The sequence below is a fragment of the Furipterus horrens genome, unplaced genomic scaffold (genome assembly GCF_987537825.1).
Source record: "Furipterus horrens unplaced genomic scaffold, mFurHor1.1.pri manual_scaffold_9, whole genome shotgun sequence".
NCBI classification, from domain to species: Eukaryota; Metazoa; Chordata; class Mammalia; order Chiroptera; family Furipteridae; genus Furipterus; species Furipterus horrens.
Genome location: NW_028327179.1, coordinates 98,781,556 through 98,796,171, shown reverse-complemented (window position 1 = coordinate 98,796,171; position 14,616 = coordinate 98,781,556). Strand labels below are relative to the sequence as shown.

Sequence of the window (14,616 nt, the reverse complement as noted above, 5' to 3'; positions counted from 1 at the left end):
ACTGATGTCACTGCGTACACCGGGCCACACTGTTGTCATGCAGGAAGTGTGACCTAAGATGGAACCCAGACTTGGGAAACACACCCCAAAACCCAAGTACCAGAACAGGCTCCTGCGATGGCATATTCTTGGCCTGCTCTCTTGATCGACACAGCTCTTTCTCTGTCTTCAGCTGAGAATTTTTTCCTGAAGAGGAAATCAATCTTTACACTATCAATCAGCCTGAGAAACAAATGTTCCTCCTCAGGAACTGAGGCAGGGCTTGGGACGGGGAGGAAGGACTTCCTCTCCTTCTGGGCTTGGATCCCGATGTTCAGGGATGCCTGGGGTCTCTGAGAGCGGCCATTTAAGGAGGCAGATGCAAGTTTCTCTTACTGCGCTTCCTCTGCAAGCCCCAAGCCTGCGGCCGCGTCTCACCAAAAGACGCATGGAGTTGCCCCTGTGCTGGGCATGACTAGGAGCCCCCCATGCCCCAGCAGGAGCCTCAGTGAGACTCAGGACTGAGACAGTCATAGCCAACAGAACAAGAATCTGACAAGAAATGGCCTGAGCAGCAGGGGTGACAACGGGGCGTCCCGATGAGAAGGTCAGAGTGGAAGGACCGAGAAGTTGCTCCGGACCACCTCTGAGATGGCCGCGTGTGCATGGGTGTGTGTAGCGTGGACTCACTGATGTTTCATAGATGTTATTGAAAGACAGATGTGCATTTCCACATACGAGTACCCGCTCGTTTAAAACTTCCTATCTGCCACATAATGTAGGTAATATTACTATTTTAATTTCATGCTAAGGCTTTTGTAACTTTTTCAAGGTCTCTGAGCTGGCAAACTACAGAGCTAGGATTCAAAATCAGGTTCCATTTAGAAGATCATCTGACCCTGTTTATGATAAATTTACTTTTAATATAAAATCAAAATAAGAGATTTTAAAAAAATCAGAAATACCACAGCGTTGAGAAAAGGTGCATACTAAAAATAAAATTGTATACACATGTTCACAGCAGCATTATTTACAGTCACTAAAATGCAGAGGCAACCCACATGTCCATTGGTGGATGAACAAACAGATGTGGTGTCCACACCAATGGAATATTATTCGGTCTTAAAAAGGAAGGGGATTCTGATACACGCCACAGCACAGAAGGACCTTGAGGGTGTCACGCTAAGTGACGAGAGCCAGTCACAAAGAGACAGATACTGGATGATTTCGTTTTTATGAGGTGCTAAGCAGTCAAATTTATTGAGACAAAAGAAGAATGGCGGGTTCCAGAGGCTAGGGGAGGGGGCAATGGGGAGGGATTGCTCAGTGGGGCTGGAGTTCTGGTTTTGTAAGATGAAAAGGAGTGCCCGAGACAGACGGCGGAGATGCTCGCACCGCAGCGTGAATGTACGTAACGTCCCTGAACCGTACACTTGGACATGCTAGGAGAGTCCATTTTTTATGTGTATTCTATCACAACGAAAAGTCAGAAAGTGAAATTATACTGTATGTAGTGCACGTTACAAATTTTACAGAGTTCATGCTTGCTGTATATTATCCAGGCAGAGTGTGGAGTTCCCCTGCCCCAGGTGTGAATCTCGGCTCTACCACACGGTACCTGTGTGACCGGGGAGAAGTGACTTAACCTCTCTGGGCTTACTGTCTTCTTCTGTACAATGAGGACAAAACAGCACCTTCGTCGAAGGCCAATGTGATGTTTAAAATGACATGATACACTTAAGCACCTGGAACATCATTGAAACTCGGCACGTAACTAATACCCAGAAAGTGTTCACTACTGTTATTTGAACAGATGAGTGAGAATACAGTGCACATACAGGTATTTCACTTCGAGTAAAAGTGAACATGTTTCATGGAAAAATGTTATTAAAAGGTTAGAGGAAGTGGCTTATAAACAATGAAAAAATATATAACGATTATTTTTCAAACTATTCAGCAGTTAGTTCCTGGAGAGCCAGCTGACCCAACTGAACGTAAGTTTCTGCATGTAAACCCTGCAGAGGTTCGCCAACCTGCACATCTTGGTCCCAGATTATTTCTGGCCCAGGAAGGAAAGCCCTACAGATAAGCCAATGCCATCCGGGGTCGCAGGAACAAGGCACACGGGGACAGTATTGGACTGGCCTTTCTAATACCGAGTTGGGAACGGCTTCTTAATTGGGACGCAAAGCCTGTGCTAACGCGTGTTCGCCTCACTAATTCTCCTCCACGTACGAGTTCGTCTTGGCCAGGACGCAGTCCTCAGAAATTCTGCAATGACAGGAGGGCACTCCAGCTAGGAAAGGCAGGCCTTCCCTGGTTATTCCGTGCTGGAGTTGTTCATGTCACATGTGATGCTGTAGCTCACTGAGCCGGGCGACAAGGGACCGGGAACTACCCAGCAGTGGGCAGGCACTTAGCTGAGACCAAGGCTGGTTTAATTAGGATCCTGGCACTGCAGGGGGGAATGTTTACTATCTCTGTGAATAGGCAGTCGTAAATGTTAAATTAAATCCAATCTCAGACAGAACGGTGCAAAGCTTCTCACAGCATCAATAATCGGGCCGTGGCTGAGAGGGTGTGAGCCCTCACCGGCCACGGCTGCTTTGCTGGGAGACCCGGTCCCACTCTGGGCTACAGCCCCCCTTATCTGAGCTCCGTTTCTCTGTGCTTTACTCTAGCAAAGAAGAATAGGCGCTAAATCTAAATCTTATTAGAGTTCTTCAAAACAGAACATAAAGCACGCGGTCCATTGTTCACGCTTTACATTTAAAACTTGTGTTTAGCTAGTTAAAATATTAACGTTGTGAGTCATTCAAAAGAGAAAGCCAACGTGAATCATCTCCCTTGATCGCGGCATTGGAGAAAACCACTGGACTGGAAGCTTGGAAACCTGGGTCTTACTCTTCTCTCTGCTTCTCTTCTTATTTTTCTGAAAGTTAATATAATTTTTGGAGACTAATTTAACTTTTCCTGGGGCCCCAATATAGGTATCCGTAACTGAAGAAACTTTTAATGATCTTAGCTTGAGTTCCAGTCAACATTAAAAAGTAAAAATAATATACCCTCCTGTAATTTTAAACATTCATTGGTGAGACCACCTTGCCCAATCTTTACGTGAATCGGGAAGTTTTGCTACAGGAAAACTCAGTGAAGCCCAACGTTCTGCCTTAGGCCACAGACAGGGGGAGCGGCCTGGGAGAAGTCTGTCCCCATTTCGGCCTCGGTCCATTGGAATCCCATGATTCTCTGTGATTAAGGTAAGATTATCGGCAGAGGCAACCTGCTCCGCGGGACAGAGCGTCTAGAGCAGGCGATTCCAGAGGACCTTTGTTTTTATGTTTACATCACAACACTGGGGTGTCACATATGTGGGATTTCTGCACCGGGATTTCTGCAGTAGGTTTTCCTTTTCCTGACTCAGCTATCAGCTGTGGTGGGACAGAAAGACTTCAAAGCCGTGACTGTGGGAGCCCACACTCTGGGATGCCTGGACAATGGACCAGCTGGGAAGTGCTCCCCACTTCTTGTGGGAGGGGGCGGCGAGCAAAGCCAGCTTCCTAAAGGGGGCTGGCTTCCTCCCTGTTCCAGGACTCCCAGATGATGCTGCAGACAGCTGACCCCTCGTCAGCCGGCCTGGTGCCCTAAGACTGATGCTCCCCACTGACAAAGCTGCTCTCCTTCCTGCCCGGTGGGACATACACCCTTGAGGTATTCAGCTCTCTTTGCTCGATGGCCCCCGATTTGTAAGGTTCCCCATCAAAGCCTAATCCCCTCAGCTGCCATATGGTATAATTCGACCTGAGGCTGGCTGCACAGCAGGTGGTGAACAGGAAGTGGCCTACTTTCCATAGTCTGTTCTCATTCAAAAAAATATCTTTTCCTGAGGACATTTTTCATTGTTTTAGGGAGAGATGAAGGGAGAGAGGGAGAGAGGGAGAAACATCAGTGGGTTGCCTCTGGTACGTGCCCTGATTGTGGATTGAATCCGCACCCTGGGTATGTGCCCTGACCAGGAACTGAACCCACGACCCTTTGGTCTATGGGATGATGCTCCAAACCAACTGAGCCACACCGGCCAGGGCTGTTTTCATTTCTTAAGATTCATTTGGAATCATTAAAAGTCGCAAAGAGAATTATACAGTTAAGAATTGCAAATAGCTATCTATCCCCTACCGCACGATTTATGGGCTGTTCTCATATTCTATATTCCATGTAAAGTTCATTAAAAGCTGACAAATCAAGATTTATTTTTATCATTCAGACAATAAACCTTAGTTTCAGCCCAGTTCAAAGCCTCCCCCAACCACAGCAGATCTGGGCCTGGATATAAAGTCTCCCAGCTCCACGTCCTGCTCTTCCCCACTGCTCCTGACCATTTTGGAACACACCTCTAGAAACAACTATTCATTCCAAAATATTGAAAGCACCCACGGAGAGGGTCCTTTGCCACGTGCTGGTGGATTCAAAGACCGACAGGACATCAAGGAAAGCTTTCTCGTGCCAAATGGGGAAGATCATTGGAGCAGCTATTTATTATAAACACATCTGTTATCGTTCTCAGTTTGCTCAAAATATAATGTCTCTGTTATGAGACATAAGAGAAGCTTGACAGAAGCAAAGGGGTGAGGACGTGGTAACTGTGACGCAGCCAGAAGGACACAGGCATCAGTCAGGTCCAAGTCCCTGAGAAATGGTGAAAAGTTATGATCCGATCAAATCTGGCCAAAGGGGTGTGTGTGTGTGTGAGTGAGGCTGCTTCTCACCTGTGATCTGAGTTCAGCTGTGTTCTTGGAAGTGTTTTCAGATGCAAATACGTTTCTCTAACATCTGCATTTTTCACCGGTAACCCTACTAACGGTGCCCCTCTGGGTTTAGACGTGATATGATGCTGGTGCCTCAAACTTAATATTTTCAAAGCTGAACTCATCACCTACCCGGCCCAAGCTCTCTCCCTCAGCTGATCTATGGCCCTGCTTCCACTCCATTTCTAGGCGCCCCATGGGGAGCCCACATAGTCACCCCGCTTTCCTCTTCAATGGTCATAACAATCAAGTCCTGTAGATACCATTTCCAAACGATCTCATACATATTTCCTCTTCCTTTTTTTAAAGATTTCATTTATTTCTTTTTAGAGAGAGGGGAAGGGAAGGCGAAAGAGAGGGAAAGAAGCATTGATGTGAGAGAGAAACATCGATCGGCTGCCTCTTGTTCTTACCCCAACTGGGGACTAACCCCGCAACCCAGGCGTGTGCCCTGACCGGAACGGAACTGCTGACCTTGTGCTTTGCGGGACAACGCCCGACCTACTGGGCCACACCGCTCAGGTCGTGGCTCTGTTTTCTCCATCCTGTGATCTTGCCTTTCAAGGGATACGATGACATCCTCCTTCTCTCCCCCCACCTCTCCCCCCAAGCGTCCCCCACAGGCCGCACTGTAATCAATACAAACTCCTAGCACCCTAAAAAGAACGGAAGCTCCAATGTTCTCCCTCCTCCATGCTTGGTCCTACTGTGGGTCCCCTTCCTTCTCTGCTTCACATTCCAGGGCTGCTGTAGAGATGGTTCCCAAACTGATCATGCCTATTCATGCCTCTTCTCTAAGATCACCTTGCAAGGAAGAGAGTGGCAGGCAAACCGTCCTCTTCCCAGCTTCCCTCTCCGTACAGACACCCCTGGCTCATCCCTCCTCTCCCCTAGTTAGACTTCCATTTTCCTCCATGGGTCTCCCTGTTATCCTGCGCCGTCCTCATCAGAGCGCCGATGGTCCAGCGCTGTCTGTTTACGAGCACCTTGAGGGCAAAGAGCACTCGGCATAATGTCTCACCAAAATGAACTTCCCTTGAATGTGTGAACTAGATCTCCCCTTTCTGGAACATCTCAATTCTGCCCTGCGGTAGGACCAAAGGGACAGAGCACCGTGGGGGGCCTGGATGTGAGCGGCTGGGAGAGAGCTCACACTTGCTCGTAGTCAGGGGAACTGCACCCAACGTCAGCTCCCCGAGGCAGCTGGGAGTCCCTGTGGAGCAGACCAATGAACCTGAGCCTTGGGACTTGCTGGAGGACACAGCTGTGAGACGTGTCGGCAGAACAGAAGCCAGGACAGGGGTTCTCCTTCCTGCCATTCACTCTTCCATCCCGCCCCCAGCGGAGTGCCGGGCACAGGAGACTTCAGTCCATATTTGTTGAACAAATGACGGACTGACTGACTGAGTGAGGAAGTGAATGAATAAGTTAACTTCATTCAACTGTCCTTCTGATGCCGTTTTCCTGACTCCCAGTCTCGGTATAGATGTGTGTGTGCACTGACCCTTTTCAAATGCAATTAAAAATTGAATACCATAATTTTCTCTTTACAAGAAGCCACAATTAAAGAATGATAGCTACGTACAGACACACACAGAAATTCTGAGCCACTGCAATGAATAGCCTCAGTAATTCATTTACTAAAATTTTTTTTAAAACGTGGTTCCTGAAAGATAGGTGGAATCAGAATTAAAACTAATCAGAATTAGTTTTCAGTGAACAGATGGAATAAACTTGTCTGGTAAATTGCTTTCTAAATAGTGTCCAACAGAGGCAACCGCAGTAAGCTGGCTGGTCCCGTGAAGAAACGCAGGGCTGTGCCCGGTGCCGACGCCCAGAGGCAGGAAGGGAGCAGGGAGACTCCCCACATCTCTGAGGCCGTAAGAAGCAGGTGCAGGATGTTGTGCTTCTGGGAAGAATCATCCTTTAGGTTTGTGTTTTCCCACCTACGCTTCCGGGGCCTCTCTTTCTCCCACGAAGGACATCTGATTTTATCTTTTTCTATTTCTGACACAGACCTGGCCATTCGCTGGGAAGCAGGACAAGAGCCAGTCCAGGGATGAAAGAAACCCAAGACAGATCTTTCTTGAACTGATTTCCATCAGCGTTAGACACAGCGCGAGGCACTGTCGCTGAAGCCAAGAGCGAAGAACAACCTTCCTTTCCCTCCCCTGTCCCCCTCCTTTCTCTCTCATCCAGCCACTGAAAGCAAATGTCGCAGGAGGAGGACGCTCACCCGCAGATTGTTTGTTGTGAGGCTCTCACTCGCCTGCACGTGGGCTCCCGGCCATGGCCTTCCCCCACATTGTTCCAAAGCACGCGTGTCGGGCAAACCACTGCCCGCTACAGGGCTCATTGTTTTCCTCTCTGGATAAGATACCAATGCATCCGTGAGGGTCAGTCTATTTCTAAACGCGCATCCTCATAGCCCTGACCTCCTTCTGCTTTTATGTTTTTCAAAGCCCTCGACACTTGTCCGCTGGGTGCGTTCCACACGCCCCTCACCTATTACCGTGTTATTTCAGCACTTTGCAGACTCTGCTTCTCTTGGGTTGTGAGCGTGGCCGAGGAGCGCGCGGGAGCGCACGGGAACGCGCGGGAGCGCACGGGAGCGCACGGGAGCACACGGGAGCGCACGGGAACGCACGGGAGCGCAATTGGGAGCGCACGGGAGCGCACGGGAGCGCACGGGAGCACACGGGAGCGCACGGGAACGCACGGGAGCGCACGGGAGCGCACGGGAGCGCGCGCAGCACTCACCACTGCTTGGAGTCCGCGTCGCAGTTGCAGTAGTACTTGGGGTCCGTGCAGTTGCGCTCGATGCCGCAGGCGCACTTCTGGATCCCAGGCCCCGAGCCGCCCCAGTAGTAGTGCTTCTCGTTGGCTTTGCCGACCCACCAGGTGTAAGGGCTTCCATCTACGAGAAAGCGGAGAGGCTCGCTGAGACAGGGCAGGAACAAACCGTGAGAGCGCCCCACTTCCCCCAGCTTCCCCGGGAGCGGCGCTGCTCTCTGACAGACTGGACCTCACTGACCCCTCTGAACAGGAAATGCGCTTCCATGCTAGGAATATTCAATGAAACACAGCAGAGGGAACTGTAAGCTCAAAGGCTCCCAGCAGGATATGCACCTCTTTCCTGGTAAGAAACACAGGCGAACTTATGTAGGTCAGGAGTCCGGCGTGCACATGGGCTGCCCGGACCGCGTGCGCCCATAGCAAAGGCGCCGGCACACAGGGATTCTGTTAAGTACGACCAGGCTCATGACTAGTCATGCTTTTCCGTGAAGTGATAGCCATGGAGGTTACCGAATTCTACAGCAACATGGGGACTTTTGTTGTGCCTTAGCATGATCTTCTGACTTTACAGGTAAGAAACTTAGGTCGAGAAAGGGTAAGCGATTCTTTCAATCACACAGCAGATTAGCTCCCCAACCGGAGTAGGATGCTGTATCTTCCAGGACATTATATAATGTCCTTTATACAGCATACTTTCCTTTATTATTCGGCCTATTACTCACTCATTCATTCATTCAATGGGGGAGAAAGATACAGATTGAGAACACAGTTTAATAAGCATCATCAACACAGAGGTGGATGAGTGAGGGAAAAGAGGTCACGAGGGGAGGGTCCCTAGAAAAGGTAAAATATTTGAGCTACATCTGGAAGGCTGAGTTGGGGTTACCCAGGTGAACAAGGATATAAGAGGTAAGGGCTCCCAGGCAAAGGGAGCAGAATGATAAAGTTCTACACAGCAAGTATATGCAGGAGTATGTACATCTATGCTTGAGAGGGAAGCAGGAGCAGGCAGTAATAAGGAGTAGATGAGGGCCAGCGCACATCGCCAAAATTCTTTGTCCAGTTAAGAAGTTACTTTGCACTGGCTTCTTCTTGCTTTACTGCGTTTATTTCTCCCCTATTTAGGAAGGTTGAACTCCATCCTGTAAGCAATGGGAAACAGATAAAGAATTTTAAGCAGGGGATTATGAATAAATGTGTGGTTAAAAGATACAGTTAGACAAAAGGCAGATTTCTGGGGGGATGGAGTCGGAGAGGCCAGAGTGCTGCTCCCCCGTGAATACAGCAGAGAAATAATAACACAGCAGTGGGAAAGGAGAGGAAGAGAAACTAGAAAGAGATGAAGGGGTTACACCTGGTTTGGGACTGTTGGGATGAGGCTGGGAGAGTAGGCAGGAAGAAGGTAGCAGGGACCCCTCCTCGGGTTCTGACTCGGGTGACTAACAGGATGGTGGTGTGCTAACCCCAGGGAGGCAGCAGGACAGGAAGATGAGAAGTTGAGGGAATGTCAAGGAAAGGATGATGAGCCAGATCCAGGAAATAGGGACTGGCTAGAGTTGTCTGGATCTCAGGACCAGGGTCTCAGGATCTTCTGGGCTGAAAACTCTCATTTTAGGAACCATTGCGGCAAGCCAGAAGACATTAGTGGTGAGGAATATGCTTTTAAAATCTTTTCGATTCCAACAGCACATAGAAAACCGAGAGAGGGGGAGCTGGCCACCGCGGAGGTCAAGAGCAAAGGCAGTCAGTCAATGACACGCTGAAGTACGCAAGGGCCACGCCGCAGTGATGTGGGAACCGCCGCGGTCCTTCCTCAAACCTGCCATGCCAAGTCCTCCTTAGGAGCCACTGTGCTAAAGGGTGGGCGATTTAAAGTCCTGGAACTGAGCTGGGGCAAAGGGTCAGGCCCGAACGCTATGACGGTGGGAAGGAGCTATTCAGGCCTTCTCCTCCTTCAGACAAGTATCTAGACTTTCCCATGGTATTAACGTAACATGGAGAAGTTACTATTTTTCCTTTGGCGTGGCCATTTATGACACCTGGAAATTTTTAAAAAATGAATTTGACTCCATCTGGGCAACAGTAGAGAAGGAGACTTCAGTACCCTGCTGTGAAGGAAGGAAGAAGCTGGCTCTCTGAGATGGGGTCCACTCTGAGCCCCGTCTTCCGCTTTCCTGGGCCTCATCCTACCTGCAAGTTATTTTGCTTCTCCCTTCTCTTTCCATCAGAGTCAAGGGTAAAGCATCCAACCTCTGATGCTTCCCAACGCTGCAAACACAATCAATAAAAAACTCTTGTTTTTCGCTGGCTGGTGTGGCTGAGTGGATTGAGCGCCGACCTGCGAACCAAAGAGTCGCCGGTTTAATTCCCAGTCAGGGCACAGGCCTGGGTTGCGGGCCAGGCCCCCAGTTGGGGGCGTGTGAAAGGCAACCGCACACTGATGTTTCCCTCTCTCCCTGCCTTCCACTCTCTCTCTAAAAAACAACAAGAACAAAAAACCTCTTGTTTTCTTTTGATGCAGTCAAGAGTTAAAAAAAAAAAATCTTAGAGATCCCATCATGGAAACTATAAAATGTGAGCCAGGTCATTTGGCCTGTGAGCTGCATGAGGTCCCCGCTGTTCCATCACTGGCCACGTTACAGGAGGTGGGCAGAGGTGGGCAGTGTCAAGCCAGCCTGGCAGAGGCCCCTGAAAATGGAGAATCATGACCGAGGTCGCTTACCACATCGTTTATCGCTCTGCATCTTTTCAGGCTGACCTAACGCCAAATTCTTTTTCTCAAAGGCATTTTGGTCACTATCATTATTTTTGGAAACTAGGGAATACGAGCACATCTGGTGGAGGGCAGGACACAAAGCAGACAGCTGGAGAACTGGAGGTAATGGGTGTCTGGTAGGAAGCTCCCTTGCTCCGTCTGTACCTCAAATAATCAACGAGCACCTATATCAGAACCTCAGCTCTATCTGTGATTATTCCTTCCAGTGACTAGAACAATCCAACAGTGTTAAAGAGTTTCATCATAAAGCATGATGGTAAATTGGAAAAATTCAGAGAAGCTCAGGAGAGGAAGTCTCATTGTCTGGAATGGCGGGTGTCCGGCAAGAGCCCTGAGATCTGCTGGGATCTCACAGAGCAGACCCTCAGTGCCCTGTAGGGAGGAGACCAGGACAGAATCCAAAGGGAAGGAGGGCATGGCATTGTCTTTATTCACTGCAAGGAGGTGACGCACCAGGGACCGGGTAAGAGTAGCCCAGTTTCCCATTTCTTGCCCCGCCTCCCATCTCTGACTTAAATCACAGGACTTTGGTCTTATGTAGCTAATGGTCTCAGTGAGGGTGAGGTGAAATCAATGCTGTTTTGTTTTCCTTCCTGGGAAAAGAAGTTAAGCGCAGTGCAGAACGTGTTGCTAAGCTATTTCCATATCTGCCATGACCAGAAGAGAGCCAATCAGAAAAATATAATCCAGGGAAAGAGCACATTGTATCCTTTGTTATTAGCACCAGCTAATTTGGTTAAATTAAACCACTATCATTAAAATAAATTATTCCCTGGCCAGGTAGCTCAGTTAGTTAGAGCACTGTCACAATACACCAAGGCTGCGGGTTCGATACGTGCTCAGGGCACATACAAGAATCAACCAATAAATGCATAACCTAGTGGAACAACAAATCTCTCTCTCTCTCTTAAATCAATACATAAAATTAAAAAAATTAAATTAAAAAATAAATATATGATTACCTTGGTGTATATTTGGTATTCAGCAAGAAGAGAATGATTCAATTTGCTTTGAGCAGAGACTTGCCTTATCCCAGTGCTATGCTAATGAAGTTCTGTTTTTTGCTTTACAAATCATTATTTACCTGTTAATTGGCTTTGGGGGAGAACAGTTCAAGGCGACAAAAATGAAAAGGTTTTTTTTAAAGACAAGAATAAGAAGTGGTTAGAAAACAAATAATTTAATTATCTAATGCCAAGAGTTCAAGAACTTCTCTCTCCTCAGAATATGAAGATTTCTGTTAACTGTATTAAGTCGGTGTAATCACTGGGACAAGATTAGGTAATGATGAACCATATTCTAAGTCAGCTAGAAGCTGAATTATCAAAGAGAGGGATATTGTATTAAAAGAGCCAAGCATGGATGGAATTAAATATAATCACTATACTGTTCGTACTCACGATCCGCCTTTACCATGGCGGAGGGTTTATTATGGTTTGGATGATTAAATTGGCAAAGGAAAAAAGAAAAGAGGCTACTTGTTTCCCAAGACTTAGAGAAACCAAAAGATCGTTGTTATTTTTCCAATAACAACATGCTGTTCTAGAAGCACAAGGGCAAATGCAGAGGGACCTCTTGTTGCAAATACGGTACATACCTGTGATTTGCAAAATGTGTTCTTTGGACCTTCTGGGTGACACCAAGTAACTTAATAGTTTTCTTAAATAAGTAGTATCCTGGTACACACACAAGGGGACCCAATATGGTCACTGGGACATTTAATTAATTCCATTCCATCCACTTCTAGAGGATGTTATAAACAATACCACAAGGGTTTACCATCTCCTAAATGAAAATTTAAAAGCATCATGTTAGCTTAATAAAACCTAGTTTTATTGTACCTGCTACTATCTAGTTATCTACGAGTTCCGTGGAAGACTCGCAGGGGCCTTTTTAGAAGAGGAAAGAGAACAGGGACTGAGGGAGTGGAACCCTGCCTTTCAACGCTCTGGTTAGCGCCCCCATGCCGGCAGCTCCCTTACAGCCCTCTCCTGGCGCGTGCCCTCTGGCAGCCTCCGGCTGTGTGACACCCCTACATTGCAGCATCATTTTCCTGAAAAAGGGACTGCGCTCTGAAAGGTCTCCCACTCCCTCCTCCCTTCCATTTTTACCATGGCACCGCTGACTCATTTTTTTCTCCACTGGATCAGTCGATTTCAGCCGACCACTCTGATCTGATTACAATGCTCAATACCAAGGCAGGAACGGTGGAAAGGGCTTTCTAAGTAAAGACGTCTTTAATTGGTGTGACTCTAGAGTGTATGTGCAAAGCCTTTCGGGACCTGTGAGAACCTCCCTTCCAATGCAAATGACCCAGAGAAGGTGGAGGTAAGACCTTATAATAAGCGTCAGGCTGGGCTAGCGGAGAGGAAATTTGTAGGTCCTACAGAGTCAGCTGTTAGATAATCTGATAACTGTAATTCGGAAGATTTAGCAGGGCAGAATTCCCTTTCCTTCTGTATGAGAGGTGCACAGCCCCAGGCTCCAAGGGCCCTAAGAGCTGACACTCACAGCTGCTTTTGTCCCCAGGCATCGGAATGGGGGACAGGCCATTCACTGGTCCTAGAGTTCTCTGGCTTAAACAGAGGCAGCCTCTTTGACGTGTGGAGTTTTTCCTATGCCATGACTTCCAAGAACTGGGCCATGGCAGCCCACATGAGTGTCAGCGTCCTCCCAGAAAGCTGAGGGCTGGGAGGGGAGGTGACCGCTTCTGTGTTTTTTCCCTCTAGTGGGAGATCAGTCAGTACCTAGAAGTGTTTCCAACTAACTTATGAGAAGATGCACCTGAGGCTCTTGTCTGGCCTACAGAAGATCTATAGAATAAGAATCTCAGAGGAAGATCTGAGACTCACTAATGTCCTGGAGATCCTTATCATCAGACAGGTCTGCCATACACAGACTTGGAGAAACGACAGGCTGGGTGTAGTTCATACAACACAGAGGTCCCACTGGGGTACAGTCCAGGACCCTGTTTTCCAGGTGAGATATGAAGAGGAGATAATGTAACAGTAACACCTCCATGTAAAACACCAATTATTTTTTTCAGAATAATCTAGTCATCCTAAAAATTTTTTTTGCAAATTCATAACCACAATCCTGAGTCCAAATGCTTGTATTTAACTATTTACATCAAAAACTTTGAAAATAAAGTTAAAAATCATATATACGGGCATCCTCACAGTTATAAAAGACTGTTTCTCAAGTTTCCTATAAATTCTGTGAAATCAGCTTTTTCAACTGGATAACCATATTCTCTTTTGTTTCCGAACCACCCAATTCTATGTTGTTCTGTTAGTATAAAGACCAAGCACAATGAACCCCAAAAAGTCTTGTGGAGTTCATATGACAGACAGTGGCGCAAAACTGGGGAAACTCATCACTTTGAAGTTACAGTGTAAACATTCAGTGTGGTAGTTAAAGACGAACATTTTATTTTCTCTCGGTGATGAATGTCACTAACCTCATTTGATTAGGGCTGAGCGGAAATGAATGTAGTTCATTAGCCTCACGCCTCATCTTTCGGAACTACATTGGATTTTACAATATTTTATTAATTTGAATAGGGTCCAAATTTAGAAATGGAGAACTGAAGTTCAGATCAAAATGGACCTGAACTGAAATGTTAATGAAAAATTAATTTCACTGCATAATATTTAAATTTATTTTATTGAATTGAATTTAATAGATTTCAATCAAGGACTGATTCCACTGAGCGCAATTGGATGGAGTTGAATCAAATCACTTTGAATTCTTTTCCAATGAATTAGATTTTATTAATTTGAATGGAATTGAAGTGACTGATTAGATGGGAGTTCATAATTCTGAACAATAGTAGCGAGAGCAGAAGAGGACACCTCTAAGTGAACTTGGCTTCGACTTCTGTAAAGATCACGGCATCCGCGGCCCCATCAGAAACTCCGGTTAATTTCTTTGGGCCACGGCCCCAGGAACAAACATGGTTAATAATACCAAAGTAATTGGATGGGACCACATACTGTTTGTATAAAGCACTTTTGTAGTCTTTTCCACTGGAAAAGCCCTGGCCAATTATTTTAAATATTTCTTCTCCTCTTTACAGAACAGTTGAAGAGGGAATTAACTGGATCTCATGAACAATGATTGGTGTGAGAACGGGCTGCTCCCTTTATTTCTATTCCTCATTAAAAAACCACATGTAATTGATGAAACATGCCTTACCCCAGCCTATGATTTACCCTGTCTCAAACATCCCAGCCTTGACTCCTTTCGGGTTGATAATGG

The 14,616-nt window shown here is 47.0% G+C and overlaps 1 protein-coding gene across 1 annotated transcript in view; it reads right to left on the bottom strand.

Annotated features, from left to right (window-relative positions):
* Positions 1–14,616, bottom strand: part of CNTNAP2 (contactin associated protein 2) — a 1,071,500-nt gene that overhangs the window by 320,399 nt on the left and 736,485 nt on the right. Inside the window, exon 13 of the mRNA XM_090286919.1 lies at positions 7,545–7,701. Within this exon, the coding sequence (XP_090143045.1) occupies positions 7,545–7,701 (157 nt within the window). The remainder of the gene's footprint in view (positions 1–7,544; positions 7,702–14,616) is intronic.